At 39.3% G+C, this 25,802-nt stretch overlaps 1 protein-coding gene across 5 annotated transcripts in view; it reads right to left on the reverse strand.

Annotated features, from left to right (window-relative positions):
* The window catches only part of DCLK2 (doublecortin like kinase 2), a 78,375-nt gene that overhangs the window by 6,496 nt on the left and 46,077 nt on the right, over positions 1-25,802 (reverse strand). For 3 of the 5 annotated variants that reach the window (XR_005626456.1, XM_039698446.1, XM_039698448.1), the window contains exons 4-14: positions 25,553-25,651; positions 24,284-24,331; positions 20,718-20,812; positions 14,763-14,835; positions 13,690-13,798; positions 10,120-10,177; positions 6,873-6,992; positions 4,988-5,134; positions 2,636-2,769; positions 1,292-1,369; positions 235-331 (exon numbers count right to left, since the gene is read on the reverse strand). Coding sequence is in view for 3 of the 5 variants with exons in the window: in XM_039698446.1 (XP_039554380.1) it covers positions 235-331; positions 1,292-1,369; positions 2,636-2,769; positions 4,988-5,134; positions 6,873-6,992; positions 10,120-10,177; positions 13,690-13,798; positions 14,763-14,835; positions 20,718-20,812; positions 24,284-24,331; positions 25,553-25,651 (1,058 nt within the window). In the remaining 2 variants the exon portion in view is untranslated. The remainder of the gene's footprint in view (positions 1-234; positions 332-1,291; positions 1,370-2,635; positions 2,770-4,987; positions 5,135-6,872; positions 6,993-10,119; positions 10,178-13,689; positions 13,799-14,762; positions 14,836-20,717; positions 20,813-24,283; positions 24,332-25,552; positions 25,652-25,802) is intronic. The other 2 variants (XR_005626457.1, XM_039698447.1) reach the window with 1 other exon arrangement.

Genomic DNA, 25,802 nt, shown 5'->3' on the forward strand with positions numbered 1-25,802 from the left:
GGAGTAACAAGAGGGAAAAATTCAGGGACACATTTATTTTACTGCTGAAGCACTGAACCTGCTGTGAAGTGCATCATGAAGTGAACTGGGCACCGTGTGACATTCCCTGACTGCAGCTGGCATTTTGCTACCCTTGCTGAGGCAGCCTGAAACACCTGAGCTTTCACCAGGCATTGTTCAGCTGAACCACTGAAAAGGCACAGCAGCCTTACAGGTGAGAAAAAATATCAGTACCTTTGCTGAATCAGTGATGTTATCCCAGTAGGGAGAGGGAAATTCCAGCTTCCCTACAAGTATCTGGTCAAAGAGGTCTTCCTGAAGGTTGTTTTCACTGTAAAACAGCAGTAAGAAAAAAAAAAAATTATGAGAGAAAAAGCCAATTTGTCATGGGAATTTTAACTTGATTTGGGGATGGAACAGAAATTATGTTGATAACTACTAGAAATGCATAATTTAGAAGTTTGTACAGTGATAGCTTTTCTGAGCCAATACATTGAGGTAACTTTTCCACTGGAAGAGGGGCTGCATAGTTAGCACACATTTATTAATCTCGCTTATGACCTGGTTCTACCAGCATGATATGGACATTCTCTGTGCCTTCCCTCAAAACTCTAATCGAAGAATACAGTTTATTGCATAATATACCTTTCAAAACACATTCTCAGCTTTCCATGTGAAATAACAACATGAGAAACCCAAATACCTGAACTAATATTTTTTCCATCAATAATATTTTTATTATTTGCAAGATATTTTTGTTCAGTGAGGTATTTTAGTTAAAACCTAACTATTTTGTTAAGTATTTTGCTGTAAAAATGAAAAAAAACAGGCTCTGCATTATCTGAGTACCAAAAATGGTTTTTGCAAGCCCCACGGCTCGTTTGGCACTTCCCAAACGGAGGAACGAGGTTAAAAATTGGGGATAAGCACATTCCTCCTCTCCCGGCTGACGGTGCCCGCTCCCGGCGCCGACGGCAGAGGGCAGCGCGAGTCCGTGGATGGCGGAGCTGGATCCGCGTGGGGACAAAAGGAAACGCCGCTCTGCCCTCACACCCCCCACGCAGCACTAAAACACCCGCCCCCGTAGGAAAATATATTTTAAAAATTGATCCCAAGCCCTAAAATGAGGGACGAGGGAAAACCACTCAAAGAAATGAACGAATCCGTGAGGAAAACTCATCAGTCTGATCCACCTTTTTTCCTCCCCCAAGGATGCCTCCTTCAGGGAGAAGGGTCAGGCTTGCTCTGAAAGGACCTGACTGCTTTTGCTGCTTTTGCCTCTGACACTCACCTGCGAAAAGGTGGAAATCCACATAACAGGATGTAAGTGATCACACCTGCAGCCCAAATATCCACCTTTAAGCCATACCTGAGAAAACAAGTCTGTGTTACTTGTGCTGAATTAACAACAACAACAACAACAAAAGAGTCATTCCAATCAAAAAGAAATGATGCTGACAGGATTACATGAGAATCTGTGCTGAGTTACTTGCTGCTGATGAGGTGATGTATTTTGTGCCTGAGCATATTTTCCTTCACACCTTTACAAATCTTTAAGAAACCACGATTCTATGATTTTTTTTCTCTCCCTCAAGGCTCTCCAGGGTCTTCTGAATATACTGAAATCCAAGTCAGTATCCAGGTTTTTCCCAATCCAGAGCCACTAATGGTTAAAGACAAGGATGTGCTTTCTCAGTCCCCACATGAAGTAACTCTCTCAAAGGTTATCTGTGTTGCTAAGCAACAAGACACACCAATTCTCCAGCCTCTCCAGTGAGTAACGCGGGCAAGAAGAGCTGCACTTTTCTCTTAAAGCACAGAAATTAAAACACCAGAGGTCAAGAAGAGGCCTTTTCTCCTATTCAGTAGATTCAGTTTGTCAAAACCTCAAGCAGGCAGGCGAGGTGCCCTCTGACACCGGAGCTGACTGCAGCTGTGAAATGTTTCTCAATGCAACAAATGCACTGAACAAGGAGTGAAACAGCACAAACAAAACCTCCCTCCATCAGGAAATTCAGAGTGGTCACAGCTATGGCAAGAGTCAGCCAGAGCATGGAATGGAGATCTCATAGGTCTAAAAGGAGAAAGGATTTGTGAAAATCTGCCGTTGGTGAAAATGTACTATTTTAATTTTTTTTTTTTTTCTGTATTTATGCAATCACCTGTTAAATACAGAATAATGGGGTTGTTCAATTGTTATCAAACAGGATGTATAACCCAAAAGGGTCACTTGAATCAACACAATCTAATTAGAACTGTCCTGAGAACAGGTTTAGACTAGGTGACCTCTGCAGCCTCTTCCAGTATAAATGATTCCATTTCTAATGCAAGCAACTGTGTTTTGCCTGTCTTTTCTTCCCCAAGCAGCTGCCATGGGTGGTACAGTGAGGCAGGGAGCACAAACCCATGGACTCCACTGCACCAGAGCTGGTCCTGGGAAGGTGGGAGACGAGGCAAAGGCAAATTCTGGGAGCAGGCAGAGCAGGGACACTGGCCTCTTGGAGGAACTGGGAGTGGTGCCCTTTTGGGGTTTGGTTACAAAGCAATGGAGGGCCAACCTGTTGGAGCATTTAGATCTTACAACCTGCCAAAAAAGAGTGGCTACCAGGCCTGTGCTGTAGGCAGCAATGCTCACCCTGTCTCTGCAATGATTTCTGGAGCCACATAGGTGGGTGTCCCACAGACAGTGTACAAAGGGCCTTCGACCACCGTCGCCAGTCCAAAGTCTCCAAGCTTCAAAGACTTGGTTCCATCTGAATATTCACACACCTAGAATCAGAGAGATTAACACAGAATGAGGAGCAGGACATCTGCATTTTTGTGTCCACTAATTTCTTTGGGAAATCTCATCACCACACCAAGAAGATGGGAAAAAGAGGTAATTTGCACAGCCCTGTAGGACAAGAAGAGAAAAAATGATATTCCCATCAATTGCAGCTGAAGCAGATGTTAAATGGAGCTGTCTGCCAGCTATGTAGGTCAGACCATGACACAGCCTCGAGCAACTAGAGGTGGAAAAGAGAACTTAGTCCTTGAATGTTGAGAAGTTTTAAATATATTCAGTAAAATCCTCTACTTTTATTTGACTGGGACCTACAGTTTAAACTGGCACTGGCAGCTACAATCAGATTTGTTTAACATCTTGTTATCTTAGCATAAATCTAGTCAGCCTATTGGGCAATTTCATCAGCAAATGTCCTCCCTGTGCTCTGGGCAAATTCAGTTTAGGTTCCTGTGCAGACCCAGCTGCACCTTACCAAAAGACCCATAAACAATCTAGCACTGAGTCATTTTATTGATGAAAGAAGCTGAATTTCGATAGAAAGAAAAGTGCTATACAACAGTGATGGCAGGAATAAATCAAACCAGACCAACACAAAGGAAACATCCCCCTAATAAATTCATCTCAGTTTCACTCTTAAAGTAAAATGTTCATATTAACATGATTTCAAAAGCATCTAGTTTCCAGAACAGAGCACCCCATAATCTCCAGAATGGCTGAATTTATTTGCCTTCCTCAAACAACTGAGCACTGCAATACCTTTCTTCATTCCCCTGTGTAATTCATATCAGTAATGGAAACACTTGTTCTCCTTTATATAACACCTTCATACCAGCTATTACTCTTAGGGTTTGCATTTTTTAAATGCATGACTAGCAAAGGGAATGTAATTCCCATCCAGACAGGCTGGATGACCCTGTGCAAAAAAAACTAAGTATGTGCAATTACAGGTAGCAGTTGATGGGAATTATTTGCATTTACATTCAACACCAGGATGCTATCTCAACATTCTGCTGCTGTCAATCACAGTGAGCAAGATTTGCATCTGTTGAGTAATCTCTTTAGGCTTTCTAGGCAGAAAGAGCATTTGTGCCTATTTATAACTGTTTCAATCTCTAATGAGAGCTTAAAATTTCTTTGGACTGTCTGTTTTTGGAAATACACTAACAGTACGTGAGACTTCCACCTTCATTTTCTCTCTCAAGTGCCATGTTGCTGTGACTACATTTTCCAGGAGAAGCCTCCCCCCATGATTCTTTTTGCTAAACAATCTAATTTATTTGAGGGTTTATTTAAATTGCTAAACACTGTCAGTGGAATTACTGGGGAAAGAATTGGCTATTAATTAGGAATATTTTCAGCTTGTAGCCCTGTCCTTGTTATAGTTCAAAATCCAGTCTGGGATAAGCTGTGACTCCTTCTCTCGGTTCAAACTCATTAAACAGGACTGACAAACACCACAAAAGACTTTTAAGAAATGTCTCAAGCAGGGGAGATTATGGCCCTGTTTGTGCAGTGCGTGCCACTTAATATCCAGTATGTAATGAACAAGTGTAACCTCTGTGGATGGATAAGTGAGACAGCACACACTGATCCCATTCTGTGCACAGAATGGGAATGATGCCCTCTGTGGACTGGGGAATAAGTAGTTCACAAAGCAGACTTGATGGTAATTCTTGTCAACATGGTTATTTTATGTCTCTGCTGAAAACAAAAGTAGCCACTTGCCTAGGAAAAGAATAAACATATGTGAAGGGTTAATTCCCAGCCAGAATTCTGATAAACCATCAGGAAGATGATCCTACAATGACAGTGAAAGGAAAAAAACCACTGGCTTCAGATGGTAACCATAGGATTGTTGAAGAAATGAAGAAATGGCTCTCAGCCCACCTTTCTCCCACTTGCAAACTGATAAATAATTCATTGGCATAGCTTTAAAATTCATTGTTTTGTGAGACAATATTCCTGCTTATCCAAAAGGCAGCCAATCAAACTGTAAATAAAGATAGGTCTAAGGACAGGTTTGAGCACAGCTCTCCTGCAATACAGTGATTGCTATCTCATGGCAAAAGATTTACTTCATACATACTTATTCTAAATTAATATGCCTCCTGTTCTCTGCTGTGCTCCTTGACATTTCCACACAAGCATTTGCATTAATGAGAACAAAGTAAGAGAAAATACTGGAAAATCAGTGGGACGTACCAGAAGATTTTCTGGTTTGATGTCTCTGTGCACAATGTTGAGACCATGCAGGTATTTGAGAGCACTGGCTAAATTGTAGACCATGGCACTCCCATCTCTCTCTGTGTATTTTGTAGATGAAGTGATGGCATCAAAGAGGTCTCCTCCCTATGTAATGGAAAGGAAAAAGATCATTGTTTAAAAAATAATTAAGATGGTATTTGGTTAAAAAAACCCAAACCTTCAACATGCAAAATCTTTCTTCTCAAAAGACATGCTCAAATTTCAGTTTAACAGAAAAAAAAAGTTTTGCAGAAAGATGTCACCAAGATACTAGACTGGGACTTTGGTCATCTACACTAAATTCTTAACTGTACTCCAGGCTTCTGGTGTTTGAGCTTGGGTAAATCACAGATTTTTTTTCTATTGATCTTCCTGCCTTTGATTACTCATTTATATTACCTACAGGTACAGGCATACAGCATCACTTTTCTTCATCTTATCAGTAGAATACCTTCAACATGTTGAAAAAAAGCCCTGATTTTGAGTAAAGCCTAAAATAAATTAACCCAATAATATAAAAAAAATTAAACTCACTAAAAAAATATTCAGCAAATTCAAATTTCTGAAGATATTGCAAGAAATACCAAATAAATACAGCTGAAGAGTAAAAAAAAAGATAAACACATTCCAACATAAATGAATCCACTGATTGAGATATATCAAAGTGCAAAACCTCCAGGTGATTTCTGAATGTGCCAAGCTCTGTTTATGGATGCCCTATTCCTCTGGGAACACACAGAATTGTGTGAGTGAGTTACTGATGGGTAATTTTCAGCCATTACAACAAATCTCACGTGGGTATCTCCATGATGGTTTCCCTGGATACATCTGTAGGAGTGATCTGTCTGAGCTGTGGGTGGCATTCCAAGCACTTCGATGCTCACCAAAGAGAAGCAGCAATTCAGGAAATACAGGCCAAGATGGTGGTGAATTAAAACATAAAAAAAAAAACCTGTCTTGAAACCCCAAAAAGCCTATAGGGTATAAAAATAACTTCTGGAAAGGAGGAAAGATAAGTGGGCTTCAGAAATTATGTATTCAACAACTACACACTTCCTTTAGAGGCTTCCCAGTCTGGCAACCATTCTAGATGGGACTCCTGAAAGCAACAGTGTCTCAGTCAGAAATAGAAAGTGTTCCTCAAAAAATGAGCAGTGCTCCTACTGCATACTGCTTTTGCTGTATGCTATTTGCATCTGACATGCCCATCAAGCTGATGTGCAGTGCTGCTGTGCATGTACAGAACTCAGACAAGAGAATGCACGACTAGAACCTGATGCTACTTGTGTGTTTGTCTCACAAGGTGACAGCAAAAAGGATATTTGTGTTTTCTCTGTACATGTATGAAAGCAGCATCTGTTCTCTGGTGAGATGTTTGATATAAGCAAAATGGGTGAGATCTTCTGAGTTGTGGTTTTCCAGGATGAAAATCACATGAGTTAAATCTATTTGTCTTATCTATTAAGATAAATTCATTACAGAGAGTTCATTTCTTTAAATCAATTTATTAGATAATGAGAATAGTAAAATCTGTTACTAAATCCATATCACTATCACCCCTGCATATTGTAGGCATGATATAAAACCCACTATCCACTTCTCTCTAGACTGTGCACATTTCAAAATTACCTCAAATCTGTGTTAATAGTCAAATTACAACTCTGAAGAGAGAGAAATCCCATTCATATAATTGTGTGACAGGTGTATTTTTATGATTTAAAAATGCACGCTGCCACTGAAACCTTATTTGTTTATGTCTCCCAAGATCTTAGAGTTCTTAGATACTGCTCGGATTTCACACCAGCACATTCAAAGAAGACAAATAAAGGCTCCTGAGCCTTACCTTGACCAGCTCCATCACCAGGTAGAGCTCTGTGGGGGTGTCCATCTCCTCTATGAGCATGATGATGTTTGGGTGCTTCACCCGGCGCAGAATAGACACTTCATTCTCAATCAGGTGTTCCTGTTCAGAAGAGGATGGGAGTTCATCTGAAACATGAATTTGCCAATTCACTTTTCCTTTGATCAGCCAATCACTCGATCAGTGAGCACCCTTTTTGTTGATTAATTTATATAGCAGACAGTTACTTTCAGTTGCTGGATCTTAATTTGTATTTCATCACTGACCACATTTAATTTAAAAAATATTTCACACAGATAACAAATGGGGCATCTCCTAAAAAGACCCCAGAACATGACAGCAATTCAGGAAGTGCAGGTTATGTTCTTATGTGGGTATTATGAGGTGAAATTAAGTTCAGAACCTTTCTGCCCCCCAGCTGGATCATTGGAACCTGTCACCCCTCATCAACAATTAACAAGTTTCTTGATCCTCTCCAGCCTTCACCTCTCATTTAGCAGAGGTTACTCAAGGACAGATTACCTAGGATTTGCATCCAAGGACTTCATTTTTTTAAAAAAGCCATGGAGTGTATTCAAGAAAAAAAACCATTCTAAGTGCTTTGGTTATGGATTTTGGTTCATTTTATATGTCTGCTCAGATTTACAATCTACAAAATGTGTAGTAGCTCAGTTAAATTGTTGTGACTCCAACAGCTTAACAGTATACAGACTGAGTTCAATTTCCCTTTCCCTTTGCTTCTGAGGAAGTAATGGCTTTTGAGAACAAATTAGTTTCAAATGCCTTGTTTTCTAGAACATTTTAACACTGGAAAGCAAAAAAAAATGTACGTGTCCCTTCCGTGTGAAGAATGATTTTAGTTTTCCTTTATAAATGCTGGAATATGGATATTGTATTTAGGTTCCCTGCAAAAGAAGAGAATGCTTGCAGAAAAAGAAAAAATTCTTGCATCAGACAGGAGTATCCTTCCACCCTGGCAGGGAACAAATCATGTCACTGGATTGGGAACTTATCCATGTTAAATGCACTGATAAGGAGCATGCACTTCATGCATTTGTGAGCAGAGCACCAGGAGGAGATGTGATCCACTGTGCTTAGGCAGTGCCTGGAGATCTCACACCACTGCACCTTCTTTTTCTGGGGTTATTTACGGATGCATTGTGCTTTTGGCAAAGCTTTCTGTGGCTGCATAGCTCGGAAACCACATGCCTGGGTGCATCTCGTTTGGTGGGAGAGCAGTGGGTTAAACAGGGGTTAAACACCACACCTTTGAAATTCACTTTGAAAGAGCAGCAATTGTCACTCTGAACAAACATATGCCTGCTCCAAGCAAAGTGCTCTGGAGAGAAAACAAAACAGACAAACAGGAAGCAATTCTGTTAAACACAATGCTGAATCTCATCACCAGACAGACGTGAACAGCCACAGCATATTAAGCCTCAGGGATGGAAGCCTGGAAATTCAAAACTAAGAGTCCAAGCAAAAACTAAAATGTTATTACAGCTTTCTCAACCTAAAGAACAGGGGACATATTAAATTTATTACACCCATTAATTACAACTAAGGCACAATGGCTTTATCTGTGCTTTCTTGACTGAACTGCTCAGGTATAATTAATACTTAAAATAAACAGTATTTTTTTAAAAGGCTCCAGAATGTTGTTGAGTTACTGTTCAAAAATCTGTCCTCAAAAAATGCTGACTGATATGTATCTAGTTATTTGCAACCACCCCACTGTTTGCCATGTTTTGCCATGTAAAAAAAATAATAATTCCAAAACCTGTTATGGTGTTCTCCTGGATAGTGCAATATGTTTCAGTCTACATTAATATGATTTATTTACAAAGACATTATTGTGTAATGAACATTTAAGCCACTTGTAGAAAGCAGTCAATTGGATTCAAATTTCTGAACATCCAAGATCAAGGAACAGTCAGCAACACTTAAATCATCCAAATTTGGGCTGGATGGGTATTTTTAAGGCAGGGCTGTGGAACTGAGTGAGGAAGGAATAAGCTGTAGCAAAATTTAATTATTTCCTTTGTTGGAATTCTCCCAGGATGATTCTGCCAATGCCCTAAGAGGTATAAACATCTTCCAACAGTCTCTAGCTGTACAGATATAGGTCCTTTCAAAATGGGAAATTGTGCATCCACAGGGTTGAGTTCTCTTTTTATAGATGCTTTAAAGCAAGGAGAATGATAAATACAAAATTCCTCTAAACTCTACTCTGTAAAATAGGTTATCTATCTCCAGACCATTCCAATTTATGATACCTAAGCAGCTGACTCAGACAAGTAATAAAAACCATCTAAAGTTGCAAGCTGTACACATCATCCAAAAATTTTGTTTGCAGTGGAACGCAGTGGGTCACCCTTTCCTCAGCTAAAGAAATTGCAACATTTTAATCTCAGAAAGGCAATCCTAGCACTTTTTCTTGTGGCTGCACATTTTTGTGATTCCTTTCTAAATTTTCTAAATAAACCTGGAGAATATGAGGTAAAATGAAAGCCTCATCTCCTAGCATCTAAAACATGGTTTAAAATCTGCACAGATAAATTGTTTCTGTTTAAGGATCTCTCCTCCTTATCACAGAAAGAGGGAAGGCAGTTTTTCTTCCTTCTTAAAAATATCTGTACTCAAGAAGTATGAAGGGAAAGAAGAGGTCTGACGCTCTCAGATATTTGCTTGCATTATATGAGATACCGTTCTCCTGAAGAGAAAATTTTGGATTTTTCTGTTTAAATTTTGAATTAAAAGAAAGTTTTCAGAACAGAAGACATCTTTGTTAAAACAGGAAGGTGACAGCACATAAACAGAAATAAAAGGTTGTGAATTTTTTTTTCAAATCCATGTTCTGCTTATAAAAGGAGCATGTTGAGCCATCCAGAGAGAAAAAGAAGAGACAGAGTGGGATGGGAATTGCATAAATAAACATATAGCTGCAAATTTCCTCTCTCATATTTTACACATCACAATAGTCCAATAAATTTTGGGTGCATATTAGCACTTTTTTTTTGTCAGCCCAATAAAATAGGCAACAATTTGGTTTTTGTCTATTATGTAGTAGACTAACACTCACTGCTTTTATTATTTGGTTCTTGGATACATTATCATCTTGTGAAAGAGATACTCTGAAAATAGTCAGAAAACCCAACCACACCCACCATTTATGCCTAATGAGCAGCTGCTAGTGCTGCTCTGTGCACATGCAGTGGTTGTACACTACCTTCCCACAGCACTTGGCCTTGTCTATGATCTTCAGGGCAAACTCCTTTCCTGTGGATCTGAGCAAGAAAAGCACGAGAGCAAATAATTAGAAAATTTGTTGCATTTTCTGTAAATACACCACCCTAACAACATGCTGGGGCCCGTGGAGGGTGCTGACAGAAAATTCACAGAGCAGACCTGGGTTTGGTTTTTGTTCCCCAGCAGTGTTTGTGCCTGCTGTTTCCCTGACTACCACAATCCAGCTCCCTGGGTGCATGAATCCCAGCATCCAGCTGCAATTTCTTCTTTGTGACCTGGCACAACTCTGTCACTCCTTTAAGGCAACATGCAAAATTTGCCTTCAGCCTTCCACTTAGCTTTGTTCAACTGGTAGGCTTTGAAGATAAAATCATACATGTATATGTGTGAAGATTGATACCCTAATACAAAAATTTAATAGGATTCAACAGAGCCAAAATGCCATAGTCCATTACAGATAGTGTAAAATCCTGTAGAATTTATTGGGCACTGATTTTGAGCTTTTGTATTACAATTTTTTTAAGTATTTTGCAAAATTCTGCAGCAGTCATCTACAGTCCCATGACATTTAACAGGGTGGGTCATACACAAAGTAAAAAAGGATTACTGTTTTCAGCAAATACTTTCACAGAAAGGAGCTCTTGTTTGTCTTTCATCCCTTTAAGCAATAAAAATCTCCATTTCTCCAGATGGGGGGAAGATGAGTGGAAAAAAAGCAACACAATTTAATCTTTTTTTTTTCAAAAAAAGATGGAATTATTACTTATTGATGAATTAAAAACCATATGAAATTGCTGTAAGACCAAGTTGCTGCTATTTTGTACTGTGTCAGTGCCTACAGACTCAAGTGTGTATCAGAACACCACTAGAAAACAGGAGGTATATACAAAAGCAAAAGGCACATTTTCAAACTTCCAGGATGATTTTCACTGCATTTGGCATTAGCTACAACTGGTCAAAATCAGCACCTTACAGAAAAAGGATCTGAATTAACACCTAACATTCCATTTATGCATTATTGAAAAACTGCAGGCGAGAATCCCTGCCCTGGAAGTGCAGCTGTGGCTGCGAGGTTGTCATAGTTACAACCTGATCTGCTCTTTAGATAGAAGCCCTTATCTAAATGGGATCTGTGAAATGCCACCCTCTGATGGCACAGACCCGGTGGAAGATCTGCTACGAGTACAGCAGCGTGTGGAAATCACAACCACAATTTGTGCTTTACACCATCTTATCAGAAAGCCTGGGATCAGCAGCATCCACCTGGGGAACCTCCTGCAGCCGTGCTGTGAGCAGGGGGAGTTTACATTCACAAAGCCAAATCATCCAACAACTTCAAACCCCTCCTGCAAATGTCCTACACTGCAGGGATAAAGGTGGCTACAACCCACACAATTTGTGTGCCAACATCCCTGCACATCCTACACCAGCATGGTCTGACAGGTTTTGGGATTCTCCTCGAGCTGTCAGTGCCCATCTGTTGACTCATGTCTTTATGTACAGACACACAGGCACAAAAGAGACCACCTTATTCTTTTCTTGTTCTTTTTGTAGAACATGCCAGCTGGTAGCTGTAATAGGATCCTGGCTCCACAGCTAAGGCTTCTTAGCACAACACTATCAGAATTTTTGTATAATAATAGAAATTAAAAGAGAAGCATTTACAGTTGGCATTTCCTCTTTCATCATTATTATTAGCAATTGTTTTTGTATACTTATTTCATAAAAAATTAATTTAATAATGCTGCATTAAAGATTTTATCAGATACAAAACTAGATATTGAAGTGTAATTGTGCCTTTTTAAAATTTTTACAATTGGAAGGTTGTTTTTGTAGTCCACTTTCCTCATTCTAAAAAGCACAGATGACATTCAGTGACTTAGCAGCCCTTGTCCCATTTCCAGTATGATTTAATTGATTTCCAAAATGTGCAGCTTATATTTCTGATAACAAACATGTTATCTTGTGCTTTTAACCTGCTATCCCTCATGAAAACCTCTGGGTGAAGATAAGGGCAGTGGAAAACAGAGGAGGTGGTGTAGGGGGTGTCTGGGATCACCTGGTGGGGATGTAAGCACTGATGAGTTACTCTGTGAGTAACGATGAGAGCATCCATAGCCCTTGCTCCTGTGGGAGATTTCAATTTTCCCAAACATTAAGTGGCAGAGAACCAGCCTGGCTGAGCAGGGAACTCCTTGTGGTGTTCAAGAGGATCTTTGGAAGCAAGGTGGGGCTTTGCAGGAAGATTTGAGAGCTGTGGTTGGTGCACGCTGCAGGGGGAGCAGAGGGGCCAAAGGCCCATGAGGGCTGAAACTGGCCAGTGCTGAGTCACTTAAGGATTTCTTAAGCGAGTCAATAGCAAAGGGAGCTGGAAAGAAAACACTGGAACTTGCTGAAGACTGTCACCTGACTAACATTAAGATAAAGCAAAGGCCTGGAATGCTTGTTTTGTTTGCCTCAGTCTTTAGTGCCACTGATAGAAGTTGTGCTGCCCAGTCTCCTGAGCCCACAGGGGTGGGAGCAGTGACCTTCCATTTGCTGACACTGAATTTCCAAGGGCATGATGGAAGACCCAGGAAACTACAGATCTGTTAGTCTGACCTCAGTTCTGGAATGAGGTGTTTCCATTCCAAATTGTTTTTCCTTCAATTTAACTCAAACCAGCAGGTGGGGATCAAATAATAGAATGTCTCTCTAACATTTATGTTTTTCAAAGTAATTTGCTGAGTTTTCCCAGTATTTGCATACAAACTGGAGATTCCTCATAATATTTAAGAAACTGAGATTAACTCTCAGGTTGACGGAAATAGCAGAAGGTGGTTCTAAAAAAAACACACTGAGAAAGTGACAGTCAGATCATCTGCTACGTTTGCACTGGCAGCAAAGTGTGGCACAAAGCTTGCAGAGGAAGAGCAGCAGCAGTGCACAGGTCTGTACAGGTATCCTGCCCAGCCCACAGGGAGCCAGGCACAAGGATACTTCAGGCATGTTGCAGTGTTCATTTGAAGTGTCTGGCTCCTCCACAGCACCCAACACAAGCAGCAAGCCCAAGGGAGCCACCAGCAGAGGCTGATAGCCAACAACTGCATGTCTTTAAGAGCACTCTACCCACAGAATGCTGGAAGCTGTGACAAATCACAGCAGCAGTGGGGACACCACAGCAGCAGAACTGCTGAGGCAGAAGGGGTGCAGGGTCTCTCAAACTCTGTTTAGATGCCACATAGAATTTCCTGCCACCCACAACCATCTGTAGTGTGAGAGATTTCTTGAAGAGCAGTGGGGTTTCCTCAGGAGGCACCATGAGAAGGTGATGGCTCCTTTATTTTGTGGGATAAAAAGCCATGGCTCTCTGCTGCTCTCGTACCCCTTTGCTACAAGAAAACACAGGAAGCTCTGCATGTTTTGCTATGCCTATTTCTCCTGAAGTGTGTGCATATTTTTGCAACTGCTCTTCGCTTTCATCTCATTATATTTGTATAGGAAATTATGTTAATACACAGGGCTTTATCCAGCACAATAAGCAGCAGGACTGAACAGTTTCCTTGCTCACCGTTCCACACACTCCTTTACAACAGCGAAATTGCCATCACCAATCACCTTCCCCACTTTGTACTTCTCAAGAATGGTAGATGACCCTGAGAACTTGTTTCCATTCAAGCCTGTAAAAAAATAGAGAAGTCAGTAATGAAAGCTGAAAATAAGTGTCAGCAGGATGCAATGTATCCCCAATGGGCTCCACAGACAAAAAACAGTCACAAATGCAAAACAAAACTTAAAAGCAAGTTGTTTTCTCTGCTGCAATTCCCTTGGTTTTATCTCAAGTGTAAAGAAGAACAAGATGAACCCAAAGATATTTGACCTTTGAACACATAAATAAGCTTCTTGCTATGTTCTTGTATAGGCATATTCTAAAAGTAATGAATGCAGTTAGAAGTTCTTAATCTAAAATTTTCTGACCTCAAATTACTTTTTTGGCTTCTTTTTTTGCAAACTCAAAGCAAAAATGCAAATAAGATTCAGCTACAATGCATATAAAAGACCCAAAAAGTTTTATCTGTTGAATTCCTTCAAGTTATTATAGGTACTCCTAAAACTTTCAAAATGCAAGTAATTTTGATAGATGCTTATTTCAGTATTTTTTAAATAAAATACATTACCCCAACATTAAATTTAAAAATATTTTAAAATAATTGACTTTACTGTAAAGAGATGAGGAATGACATATTTAATTTAGCTAAGGTCAGTTGATTGGCCAGTGGCTCCACCTGAAGCACAATGAGCTCTTTTGAGGAGGGTTCCTCTTTCAATCCAGCCACAAACACATTTCTAGTGATAATGCAGGTCATGCTCAAAATCAGCCAAATTCCTAACAGTGACTATTGAAGAGCAAGGTCCAGTAATATGCTACCAATGGACAAAAAAAAAAATCAAAATTTATCTCCTTACTTTACTGCCTTGATGCATGAATTGGGCTAAAATTTTTACAAGGTGAACCAACAAGGTAACAAACATCTCCAAACAGAAAATGATTTGGAGTCTTCAGAAGCCACCAGATAGGGCTAAGACAAGTGTCATCCACAGCAAGATTCTGGCAAGGATTGCCAGCAGTTCCTGGTGTCCTACCTTCGGGACTCTGGCAACGGAGTGATTCAGGTACGCCATTCACGTTGGAAGAAGATCCACCATGTGGGGAGATCTGTGGAAGTACAAAAGAACTTATAATTTCTGATGGTAATCACAAGAAAGAGCCATACAAAAAAGCAGAAAGTTGAAAACAAAACCACACTAAAACCACTTGTACAAATTCAGTTTACTTTTCCACTCCCGTCTTAGTTTCATTCTTGTTTCTCAAAGTTTATCATCATTGTCACTTGTACCAATTTAAGATTCAGCCACAATATTTCTATTTAGATAAGCAGTTGAACAGATTTCAGTAAACAGCAAAGGAAAGTCCTTTCAGCTACACCTGCAATTTTGGCCTAGGTGGCCAGGTACATCTATGATAATCAGATTTATTCAGCCATCTATTGCACTATATTTTAGGCTATCATCGATGTGAAGATTTTTGTGAAGATTTTGACACCTACAAACATCTCAATATAGATGTCAGATTTGTATCCAGACATAGATCCAGTTTTAGTAACTGTGACACTGTAAACAAACAAATATCTAAATAATTTTCAAGCACGGCAGCTGAAGAAAACTGATTTTCCTGCACTAACAACTTATTTGATACTGGATTTGAATCTTCATTATTCTGCTTTAAGTCATCCTGTCATGCTGCCCAGGGATGTAAACGACACTTAGTTTTTATTTTGGAAAGGGGTGGAGGCATAAGAATGAAAGCCATAAATAGTCAAATATACTGGATGTGTTCTGTGCACCACTTTTATAAGCTCTCCTATTACACTTATGTATAGGGATGATGCATGAAATTGAAATAAAGTTTAGATCATTCCCCCTTCTCTATGAAACGTTTCTTGCTGTTCTGTGAAGTTCCAGATCTTGCTTTCTCCATGGGCCATTCTGGTGGTTTTCAGCACTCGCCACAGGAAGGATTAAAATGCTTCTCTGCCTTAAGCTCAGTGTCTGTTGAAATGGCTTTTCGAGACACCGGGAATGCAAATGCAGCATTTTGCCTTTTAGCTGACATTGTCTGGTTACTCTGCTGAATATTTTAAATCATTAACACTATTGTCAGGGAAAGAACTGAACTGACAGATAGGGATATTGTCTAAAGGCTCATGAAATGCTAATGAATGCTTAAGTTTCTAGTGGCAGCTGAGCTGCCAAATCAGCTAAAGGTACAGTAACTAGGAGCTGTACAACTTCATTTTGCAGAGCCCCTGAAACAACAAAGTTTACCAGTGTTTGGCAGAGAAGTAGCACCAAACAGCAAGCAGGCAGCTATTACTCTGCTCCTTGCTAATAACTTAAACCCAGGCTGTGTTAAGGCTGCTGTCTTTCTGAGTTATCTGTCTGTTTAACAGGGATTAGGAACAAGGACATTTGGGTTAAATGACATTTGTACAAAATCACGAGTCAGTCTCTTAGCCAGTCAGCCACATTTCCTTCAAGCATGAAGCAGAGATAGCAGAACAGACCATGGCCAAGTATCAGTCATCAGCCTAAAATATTAATCTGTTTTGGGTTTTCTGTGAGTGACAATACATGGGAACATCTAGCCCACATTTCCAACTTCCTTCAGTCTTGTAATCAGGGCAGAGCATGACTGAGCACATTCCTTCTTACCGTAAGAAGGAAGCAAACATTAACAGGGAAAAAAGCTGAAATGAATACAAAAATAAAATAAAATTAATGCTGCCATTGTGGCTGAGGTGTTAGATCGAATCTGAAATGGCAGGTTTAATCCTAACTCTGCCACAACTCCACAGCTGGTGAATTTTATTTTTTAAGGATCCACAAATACAAACCCTTATTCTCTTGCAGTGGAATGGTACCTTGGTTGGTAAACCTCTGCACTCAGCATTAAGAGTGCCTGTGACTCAAGTGTTTGTGGAAACATTTGGGGATTATTTTCATATTGAAAGAAATACCTAACTCCTTGGCAGCTACATGGGATGGTGGTGAATCTAACGGTGGAGTATCAGTATTTCAGTGGAACTGTGGATTAACTTTGCAGAAGTACTCTCTGAAATCTGGGGACATTTTGGTTATGTCATTGCAATTCATCCTGAATGTCTGTAGTAAGAAGGGACTAAAAGACATTCTGAACATAATGCTATTTATATAATCAGTGTTTCATAGAGATATTGTGAGCATTTACTATTATAATGCTTAATAACAACATAATGTGTAAGACAGAAACTCAGTATTTTTTTTTTGATCCTTACACATGAATTGTAAATTCACCAAACGCATCACTTAAAGAACCCCTATGAACTGCTGTGGCCCCTGTGTCACTAGGCTGGATAATCACATGTAAATGATCTTTACATATAACTACACACAAAGAACATGTGTACAACTGAAGAGATCAAAAACCTTGATGAAGATAGGCACTAATCCTTCAAATCACTTAAGCACATGTTTAACTTTAAGTACATTAACATCCTCATTGAAGTAAAAGGGACTACTCAATTGCTGAAAGTTAAGCAAGTACTTAAGTTATTTGTTGGATCAGGTTCTAATGCCCTTTCACTTTGGTCATGTGGTCCACCAATTGCAAAAGTAACACCCAAACAAATTCAAACACAAAGTTATTTATCATAATTCTGAGTCTACTAAAGGCTTCAACTGTAAAGCCTCTTTATTTGGATGTTTTTTTTTTTTTCTTTTTAAAAAGATTGCAAGACTTTGTGGTCCTTAATTGCAAGAGGGGACAATAAAGCAATCCAAGTAAGCATAAGAAATTCATGACACCACTTTCCAAAGTTACACCAATTTCCAAATTTAATTTAGTCTCTGGATTTTTTTTTATGGCACAATGTGTGCAGAATAACAGATGTACTGGTAGAGCTACGAGTCAAATCACCCATAACAGCTTTGCATGGAAATGTACACTTAGAACAAAGCAAAATGTTAAACCTCTCCACTGCCTCCAGAGCAGCAGAAGGGCTTCTCTTGGTCAGCTGTCCTGTGACACCAAATGCACCATTACCACTATTATTAACCCATGCACCAGATTTTATCTCCATCGGAATTCAACAGGAAAATAAGCAACTCAGCACATTTGATCAAAAGAGAACACTGCACAGAGTAATTATTTACTTCATGCCCATACTTCTTAACTTTTACATCTAAATCTTCACCTTGAAACAAAGCCTCTGCTAAGTGAAATGCTGAGTTGCAGAGTGATTCTGGGCTGTTAAAAATAAAACAGCCTGAATAAGACTATATAGAGTATTGGGTGCATAGTATCCACATTTGTCACTTATTTTTTCTATTTGGGTTTGTGGGGAAATTCCATCATGTGTGCTATTATTAAGACATAGCTTTAACTCCTGACTCCAATATAACCTTAGAGTCCACTATTTAAAACCCTTCTGCAAGCCTGGGATGCTGGACTTTCTGTATATAGTGAACAATTAATAGCACCAGGGCCCTCTGCTTGGAAGAGCTAGAAAGGACAGAGAGACAGCCCTTCCCTTTAAAGATAAACTGCTCACAAGGAGTCTTTCCTGTGAGGAATTTTCTGTGCCTGAACTCCTAACAAAAGAATTGTGAAGCAGAGGGAATCCTTGGGGACTGAAGAGGCTGCACTTTAAAGGAACAGTGGCATTCAGAGAATATGATATAAGATTCAGTGTCTGAGACTGAGAAGAAATTGCTGCTGCAGTCAGTATTTTTGCAAGCTGGCTGCCTTGATGACTAGCACTATCACTTATGCTTTACATTGATTGTCAAACTACAAAAAGCTTAGCAAGGTTCTAATCTATAGTAAAATATTTTACTTTGCTCTGGCTTTTCAAATAAAACAGTTTTTAAAGTGCAGTTCAAGTGCAGCTGCTCTGATGTTCTGAAACATCAACTCTGATTTTTTCCCTTTTTTATGCTGCCTCAAGCTTGTACAAAACCATTATTCAGTCCTGCTGTTTCTCCTTTACAAAAACAAATATGTATGATTTGTGCACAATAAATCACTCAAAATATTGAACTCCCAAAGACAGAAAACTCTAAAATACATCTTATTCTCTCACTGACATAGTATTTATATCTAAGTTTTCATTCAGCTGTAGTCATGGCACCTTCTTTACACAAGTGCAGGAAGCCAGACTGCTTGTCTGTGCAGCAATGCAGTCTTAGCAACAAGGAAATATTAAACAAAAGAGAAAAGCAATAATCACCAAATAATAAAATTGTTCCCTGCTTCCCCCTTTTCTCTCATCAGAGTAAACAAAAAAATCCCAATTTCACAAAAGGGTGTATGAATTTCTTAATAGAATCTGGTTTTGCATAAAACTATGCCTCTGTATTACTGGTTTAATGCTTCCCCAAAGCAGCCCTGACTACTACAACAAAACTGAGAAACAAGTGTGACTGAACAGCACACTTGATCCTTTTGGAACTCCCCTGATAACCTTCCCTATCTTTTGTCTCAGGAGCCCAGCTGGGACACTACTGCTAAACAGATGCATCCTAAAGGACAAAACAAGAGGTACTCACTACCTCAGTAACACATCAGATCTGAGGTGCTTAATTTGGTTTTGCTGTTCTCTTTGGTCATATGGGGGTGAATAATTTGACACAAAAACCCATTAGTACCCAGCACCAATTAAATTCCAAAGTGAAAACGTACAGCAGCCCACTTGAGCGAGAATGGGAAAAGGGACATGTCCAGTTTGGTGAGAAGTGCTTGCTGCTATCAGAATTATCTCTGCCTTAATGCAACTTTAATCAGTTAAAAGCAGACAGGGCAGCAGTGGAAAAAACCAAGGCAAATGATCTCGTTTCTAAACTTGTAATTTCATTAAAGAAAGACCAAAGAGCATTTGTTAAATATAGTGCAGACCAGCTGAGAGCCTCAAGCCCAGTGATTCTGGTGTCCTCTACTGTAAGCTCCATAGAGGAGCTGTCCAGACAGACACAGTTCTAATTTTCCATGTCAGAACTATTATTGCTCTTGAAAATTATTGAACCAAACAGCTACTGATATAATTTTAAATTAATTTAAAATTGAACAATTTAACAAATAAATTAAACAAATAAATTAAAATAATCAAAATCCTTTGTCAGAATTATCACAAGCAGTCTGGCAAAAACCAGTGCCAATACTCCTTGCAAAACAAGACTTGATAACAATTAGCATGTCAAAACCCAAATCTGAGCACTATTCAAATCACGTCCTTTAGCCAGTCTCTTAACAGAGAAAACAGTTTTCCACAGAATTATGCAGCCTCTTCACAAATGCTGTGCTCACCAATAGGAGCTATTACTTGATCAGAATAATCAGTGCAAACCATCCAGTCTGCTTCCAGAAAGGCTGCAATTTATGATTCCATAAGAAAATTCCCCTTGAAAGGACAGCTGCACAAATGCAGCAATGAGATGCTCCCCTGCAACCCAGAATGTTCCTTTTATTTCACTGAGCCAAAGGCACAGAGCAGCCTCCAAGAGCTGCAAACGCAGCCAGTTCTGAAGTGGGAGAGGAAGAGAAATCTCTTGGTGCAACACAGAAAAATCTGCCAGACATCAGGCTGCTCCCAGAGGAAGAGCTCAAACCCTTTCTGGCAGGAGACTGGATTCAGGGGTGAAAGTGGTGCCAGGGAGAAATAAGTCTGCTTTAGATGAAACTTGGGCAATGCTACAGACTATAAGACAATACTACATTTCTGCAGGCTGAAGGGATACAAATTGCTTGGAGGATTTCTGCAGTCCACAGAAAAATGGAAAATTTAGAGGAAAAAGTGGCATATTCGAGCCAGCATCACACTCTGCCTTTCCTATGCTGTGTTCAATCCAGACAAAACACAAAAATCTTACTTCAGATCTATTTTCCACATTAGCAAAAATCATACTTGCAAGGCTACCCTCCAAAATTATAGCTTTTTATTTTTCCTTCAGCACCAGTGTCACACAGTAATGAAATTTAGGGTGTTTAATGGTTCTTGCACTTACCTTGAGTCCACGAAAGCTGCCTGGGCTTGTAGGTGAAGAGCTGGAGGACTTTGTAGATTTTGGGGTGGATAACTGACTGCTTGGGGTTCCATTAACTGGCCAAAGCAATGAAAGTAAAAAAATGAAAGAAAAGATGAATAAAAATCAAAAGTTATTACTGAAGTCTGTAAACATAGACCAAAAATAACATATATATTTGCATGTCACAAAACTGCACCCTGAAAATTCATGTGGCAGGATATGGGATCAAGGAGACAGGAATCATTGCATTGTCATTCCAGAGATTAAAAAGGCCCATTCTGTCCTTTGCCAGGGCAAGAGTTTTGGGCACAGGAACAAAGGGGAAAAAAAAAGCCACAGCCTTTAAAAATTCCATAATAAATTGTGGTATCATACAATAACATTTATAGAAAGAAAATGTTTCTGAGGATATTTGACCCTCCTTCTCTTCAGTTTGGATCAAGGCCTCACTTTCTAGGTAGAATATTTCACAGAACAGGAGTTCTAATAAGAACAATTATTTTTTTGCATAACAGAACACTTTAGCAGTAGTTCAGAAAATGTTGATTTAGGGGAAAAAAACCTCCACAAGTGAAAAGCTAGTAGGTTGTTTTTGTACAAGTGTCTTTGAAAACACACAATATCCTCCCTCTTGTCTTAAAGGGTTCATTCATTTTCAGTTCAGATTTTTAGACAGGCCTCATACAACATTTGTTATCTCTCTGGTGTATTGAATATAACTTAGGTCAGTCCTTGTATTTTTCTGAAAAGGTCAAACTGACAAATTTCATTATGCAGAGAGAATAGCACACTGTCCATCAGACACAAATATGATGCAATGTTATGTGATGAGACATCATTTCTTTCCAGCTGATCCTCACTTTTCATGGGAGAGAAGAACACTAGGCAGAAATTTAAGAGCTAAAAATGCTTCATAGCACGGTGATGAATTATTTTTCCAGAAAGAAAAGACAACCCTGGTAAACAGAAACTGAGCTTCAAATTAAATAACCTGCACAATTCAGGTCTGTCACGGGTTATGCATCACTTCTTAAACTACTGGATTTATTTTACAAGTGTCCACTGACCCTAACATTATCTGAGTTTGGGAGATGCCTTTCAAGGACTATTTTTACAACCTGGGCAGCCCATCTGTCAGTAGGCCAGGCTGACTGCACTGCAACTTCCACAAATCCCTGGTTTTCACAAAAATCTCCTTCTCTGGTGTCTGATGTTAAGATATAACTAACCGGTGTTTAGCTATTTTATAAGTCTATCTTAAAGTCTGATAACTTGGATTTATATTCCTAGTTCTGTTACAGGCCATAAACCTTAGTACTTTCTTTTAAAAGTATTCAGTGTATTTAGGATATTTTCATCTTGATTTTAACAATGTTTGCCTGTAAGAAAAATAGGTGATTTTAAAGGTTTGGGTTTTTTGGGGTTTTTTTTTGAGAAGCTGAAAGCATCTAAGAGTACACTACCCTGTTGAAGTTGTAGACTCCAACAATTTGTTCTGGATAACCAATGCATCCTTGCTTTAGAAAAAATTTGCAGGTATGACAATGGCAAGGGCTAGTGACTGCTATCTTAGTGTTTTCTGCTTCTTGCATGACCAAAAATGAGATACTTCAGTAGAAATATCTCAGAGTTTGCTTCCAAATGACGAACTAGTACCACAGGAGGAAAATTTTTTTTCCCTTGTTCTAAGATTCTTTTATACAGCTCAGAGAAGAGTCACTACTTCCTGGACATGACCACTGTAAGGCATCCTTGTCTAAGTCACTACCATCCTCTTCAAGCATTGGCAGAACCACTAAGTTGTTCCAGTGAAACTGGCTGGTTAACATAACGTGCTTCCCTCCCAAAACTGTGCAAGGAAGAGGAGCCCAGATTGCACTGACAGTGCTGGAGCTCTTTGCTAATATCTCAGCTATTCTTGGTGAAGAAGGGCAGTGTTCTGAGCCAGGGGTGTGACTAGATGACACCCAGAGGTGCCTTCCAACTTTTGTGCCTCTATAGAACACACAGTTTATTCTGCTGGAAAGAGCTGTCTGCAGATTCCTCTTTGCCAGTGCCCTCGGAGAGCCACTGTACATCAGCTGCTGAGCAACTGCAACACCAGGGAAAGCTGGAACTGGCCCTGTCCAGGTGTAAAGATTTTGCATCTACAGGGAGTTAGCCAACTGCTTGTGCTGGCTCTGGCTGGGGTGCAATTAATTTTCTTCACAGCAGCTAGCACAGGGCTACGTTTTGGATTTGTGCTGGGAAGTGCTGCTAAGGCAGGGATGTTCCTGTGACTGCTGAGCATGAGCAGCATCGAGGCCTTTTCTGCTCCTCACGAGCTGAGAGGGGACACAGGTGGAAGAGCTGGCCCCACTAATCCAAGGAATATTGTAGACCATACAGCACCATGCTCAGCAGTAAAATGAGAGGGAATGCTGGCAGAGGGGACACTGCTCGGGGACAAGAGGGCATCAGTCAGCTGCTCCTTCACATCACTTGCTGTTCTTGGGTTTTATTTCTCTCTCTTTGTTGTTTTCATTGCAGTATCATTGTTGCTATTACTATTGTTACTTCAGTTACTAACAACTCATATCTCAACCCATGAGTTTTCTCACTTTCACCCTTCCAATTCCCTTCCTTCATCCTGCTGCAGCACAGAAGTCAGGAAGTGCCTGAGTGGTGCTTAGCTGCTGGCCAAGGCTGAATCATGACACTGCTATTTCAGACAGCAGCATTTTTTTCTCTTCCCTCACTCAATAATCCAGCAATCTGTATTGGAACAAATCTGCTGCTATGGATTTGCTGGTTATTCCCTATGTATGCCAAAATTACCTTTTTAATCTATTTTCTAAGCATAAATTATTTTGAGGTTTCTTTCCACATGCACACCAGTGAATACACAGAAAAAACCCCAAAACTTTTCTGTCATTCTGAAGTAGTGCATGTTAGGCTACATGTTTGGCACACTGGAATGTTTAAAACTTAAAAATCTATGAATAACCTCTTAATTGTTTACTTCTAGTATGAGCCAAAGACTCAATTTATTTGCTAATCAATTTGTATGTTACTTGTTTCACAAATGCTTTGACTTTGAACTGAAAGAATGATTCCTCAGTTTTTGTAGAATTTAGGCTGAAGTAACACAAGAAAAATAAGAAATTGCACATAAAATTGAAACATATGAGATGGTTTTGCAGTGCTTTTTTTAGTAATTCTCACATCTGTCTTTTTGCTGGCATAAAATGTTCCATTTTAATATGCTTTAGAATAAACATTCAAATGCATTGCTCCTTAGAATGCTCTCTACTTGCAGTCTAATTATACCTTTAAAAATTTAACTTTGACACCATTAGTGGATGTCCAACAACTGAAAAGCATTATTACACTGACATGATCCACCTCAACAAAAAAAAAAATCCAACACCCATTATGTCTCTGTTTCATCCAATGCAAAATGTGTTTCAAACTTGAACACATTCACAAATACAGCACAAAAATACAGGTAAATGGAGAGGGAGGAGACACACTAGTGATATACAGCCATAATAGTAATGGCTCACCTGGGGATTTTGCTGAAGAATGAGCAGTGGAGTGGCCACCCCTCTTTACTGTACTCATATATTTGACACAAAGGAAAAAGACATTAAGGAAAGAAGTTATTAAACAGCTCTGAACATGCAAGGAAGGAAGAAAGAAAAAAAAAAAAAAGAAAAGGCAAGTAAATAGAAGGACAAATACCACACACTCTGCATACATTTTTCAAATTAACCAAACCAAAGAGGGTCTAAGCAGAAATAAGTATGGGAATGACAGCACTGATATCTAAAAACTTTGCATTAAATTCACTGGTGATAGATATCCTACATCATCTCACTGGAGGTAAAAGAATTGCATGAAATGTAGATCAGTTGCAAAACTTGCCCTTCATGATACATTTTTCTGCAATCCTCCTTTGAAGCTTTCCAGTTAAACATTCAACCTTTATAAACAGATTATTAATATTCCACTTGAAAAAAACCCAACGATAAAATGACTTTAACCAGCACCAATTAAGCAAAACAAATGTGGAGATGAGAATATGGAACATGTTACAGTTTTGAATACACACAGAAGCTTACATTTATAGTTACATTCAAAAAAGAGCATCATATATTTACATATTCAATAGTTTGATTTCAGGGGAAAAATAAGTAGTTAGAAATTAAATGCAGTGGTTAAGAATTTTTTAAAAAACAAGTTTCTCCCTTTATTTACATAAAATTTTTGGAAGATATGGTGTTCAGCCAAACTGGTGGCAAAATCACAGTGTGAACACCTCTCTTTGAAATTATGACAAGCACAGGAAGAAAAATTCTCTGTTAATGGGCAATCACAGTACAGTACATGTCCTAAAATTACTTGAACCAGCAAAGGGCTGTATTTCTGATAGCATTTGGCTTATATAGGAGAAACCTTTCTAATTCAAAATTTAAGAGTATACTCTGGTTTAATGAACATGAATTTAACCACATCTATAACCCTGCAGTTAATAGTTTTCCAGAAAATCAAGTGCCATGCTGAAAACATATCCCAAGAGCACAATTAGCACAAATTACTCCAATGGTTCATAAACTGAAACTACATGTGCCTGTAATTAAAAAGTAGAAACCATGTCTTCCTAGGATTAAAAAAAAAAAATGCAAATTTATTTTAGATTAGTATTAAATCTCTGAGACAAAATGAAAAAAGGGGTTTTTGCCCCTCTGGAAACATTTGTATTACAGACCCCATTAGAAAAACAATTAATTTTTGTGCATTTGATGTGTTCAGCTCTTTCCTAGCAGCAGTACCTGAGGCAGGGGATTTGCTCCGACGTGAAGGTCCTGGACTTTTGGACGCAGCGTGCCTCATGGCAGCGGAGCGCGAGTAAGACTTCATGACACGACATTCTACAAAGCAAGCAAGCTCTGTCAAGGGTTTTGACAACACTTCAATGCACAGGCTCCCTCCACACACCACCAGGCTGTTTGTCATCCTGAAAATGACCAGCACTTCCTAAACATCTTTGCCCAGCTGAGTCAAACAGATTTGTAAGAGCAT

The sequence above is a fragment of the Passer montanus genome, unplaced genomic scaffold (assembly GCF_014805655.1).
Source record: "Passer montanus isolate IOZ18808 unplaced genomic scaffold, ASM1480565v1 scaffold125, whole genome shotgun sequence".
NCBI lineage: Eukaryota > Metazoa > Chordata > Aves > Passeriformes > Passeridae > Passer > Passer montanus.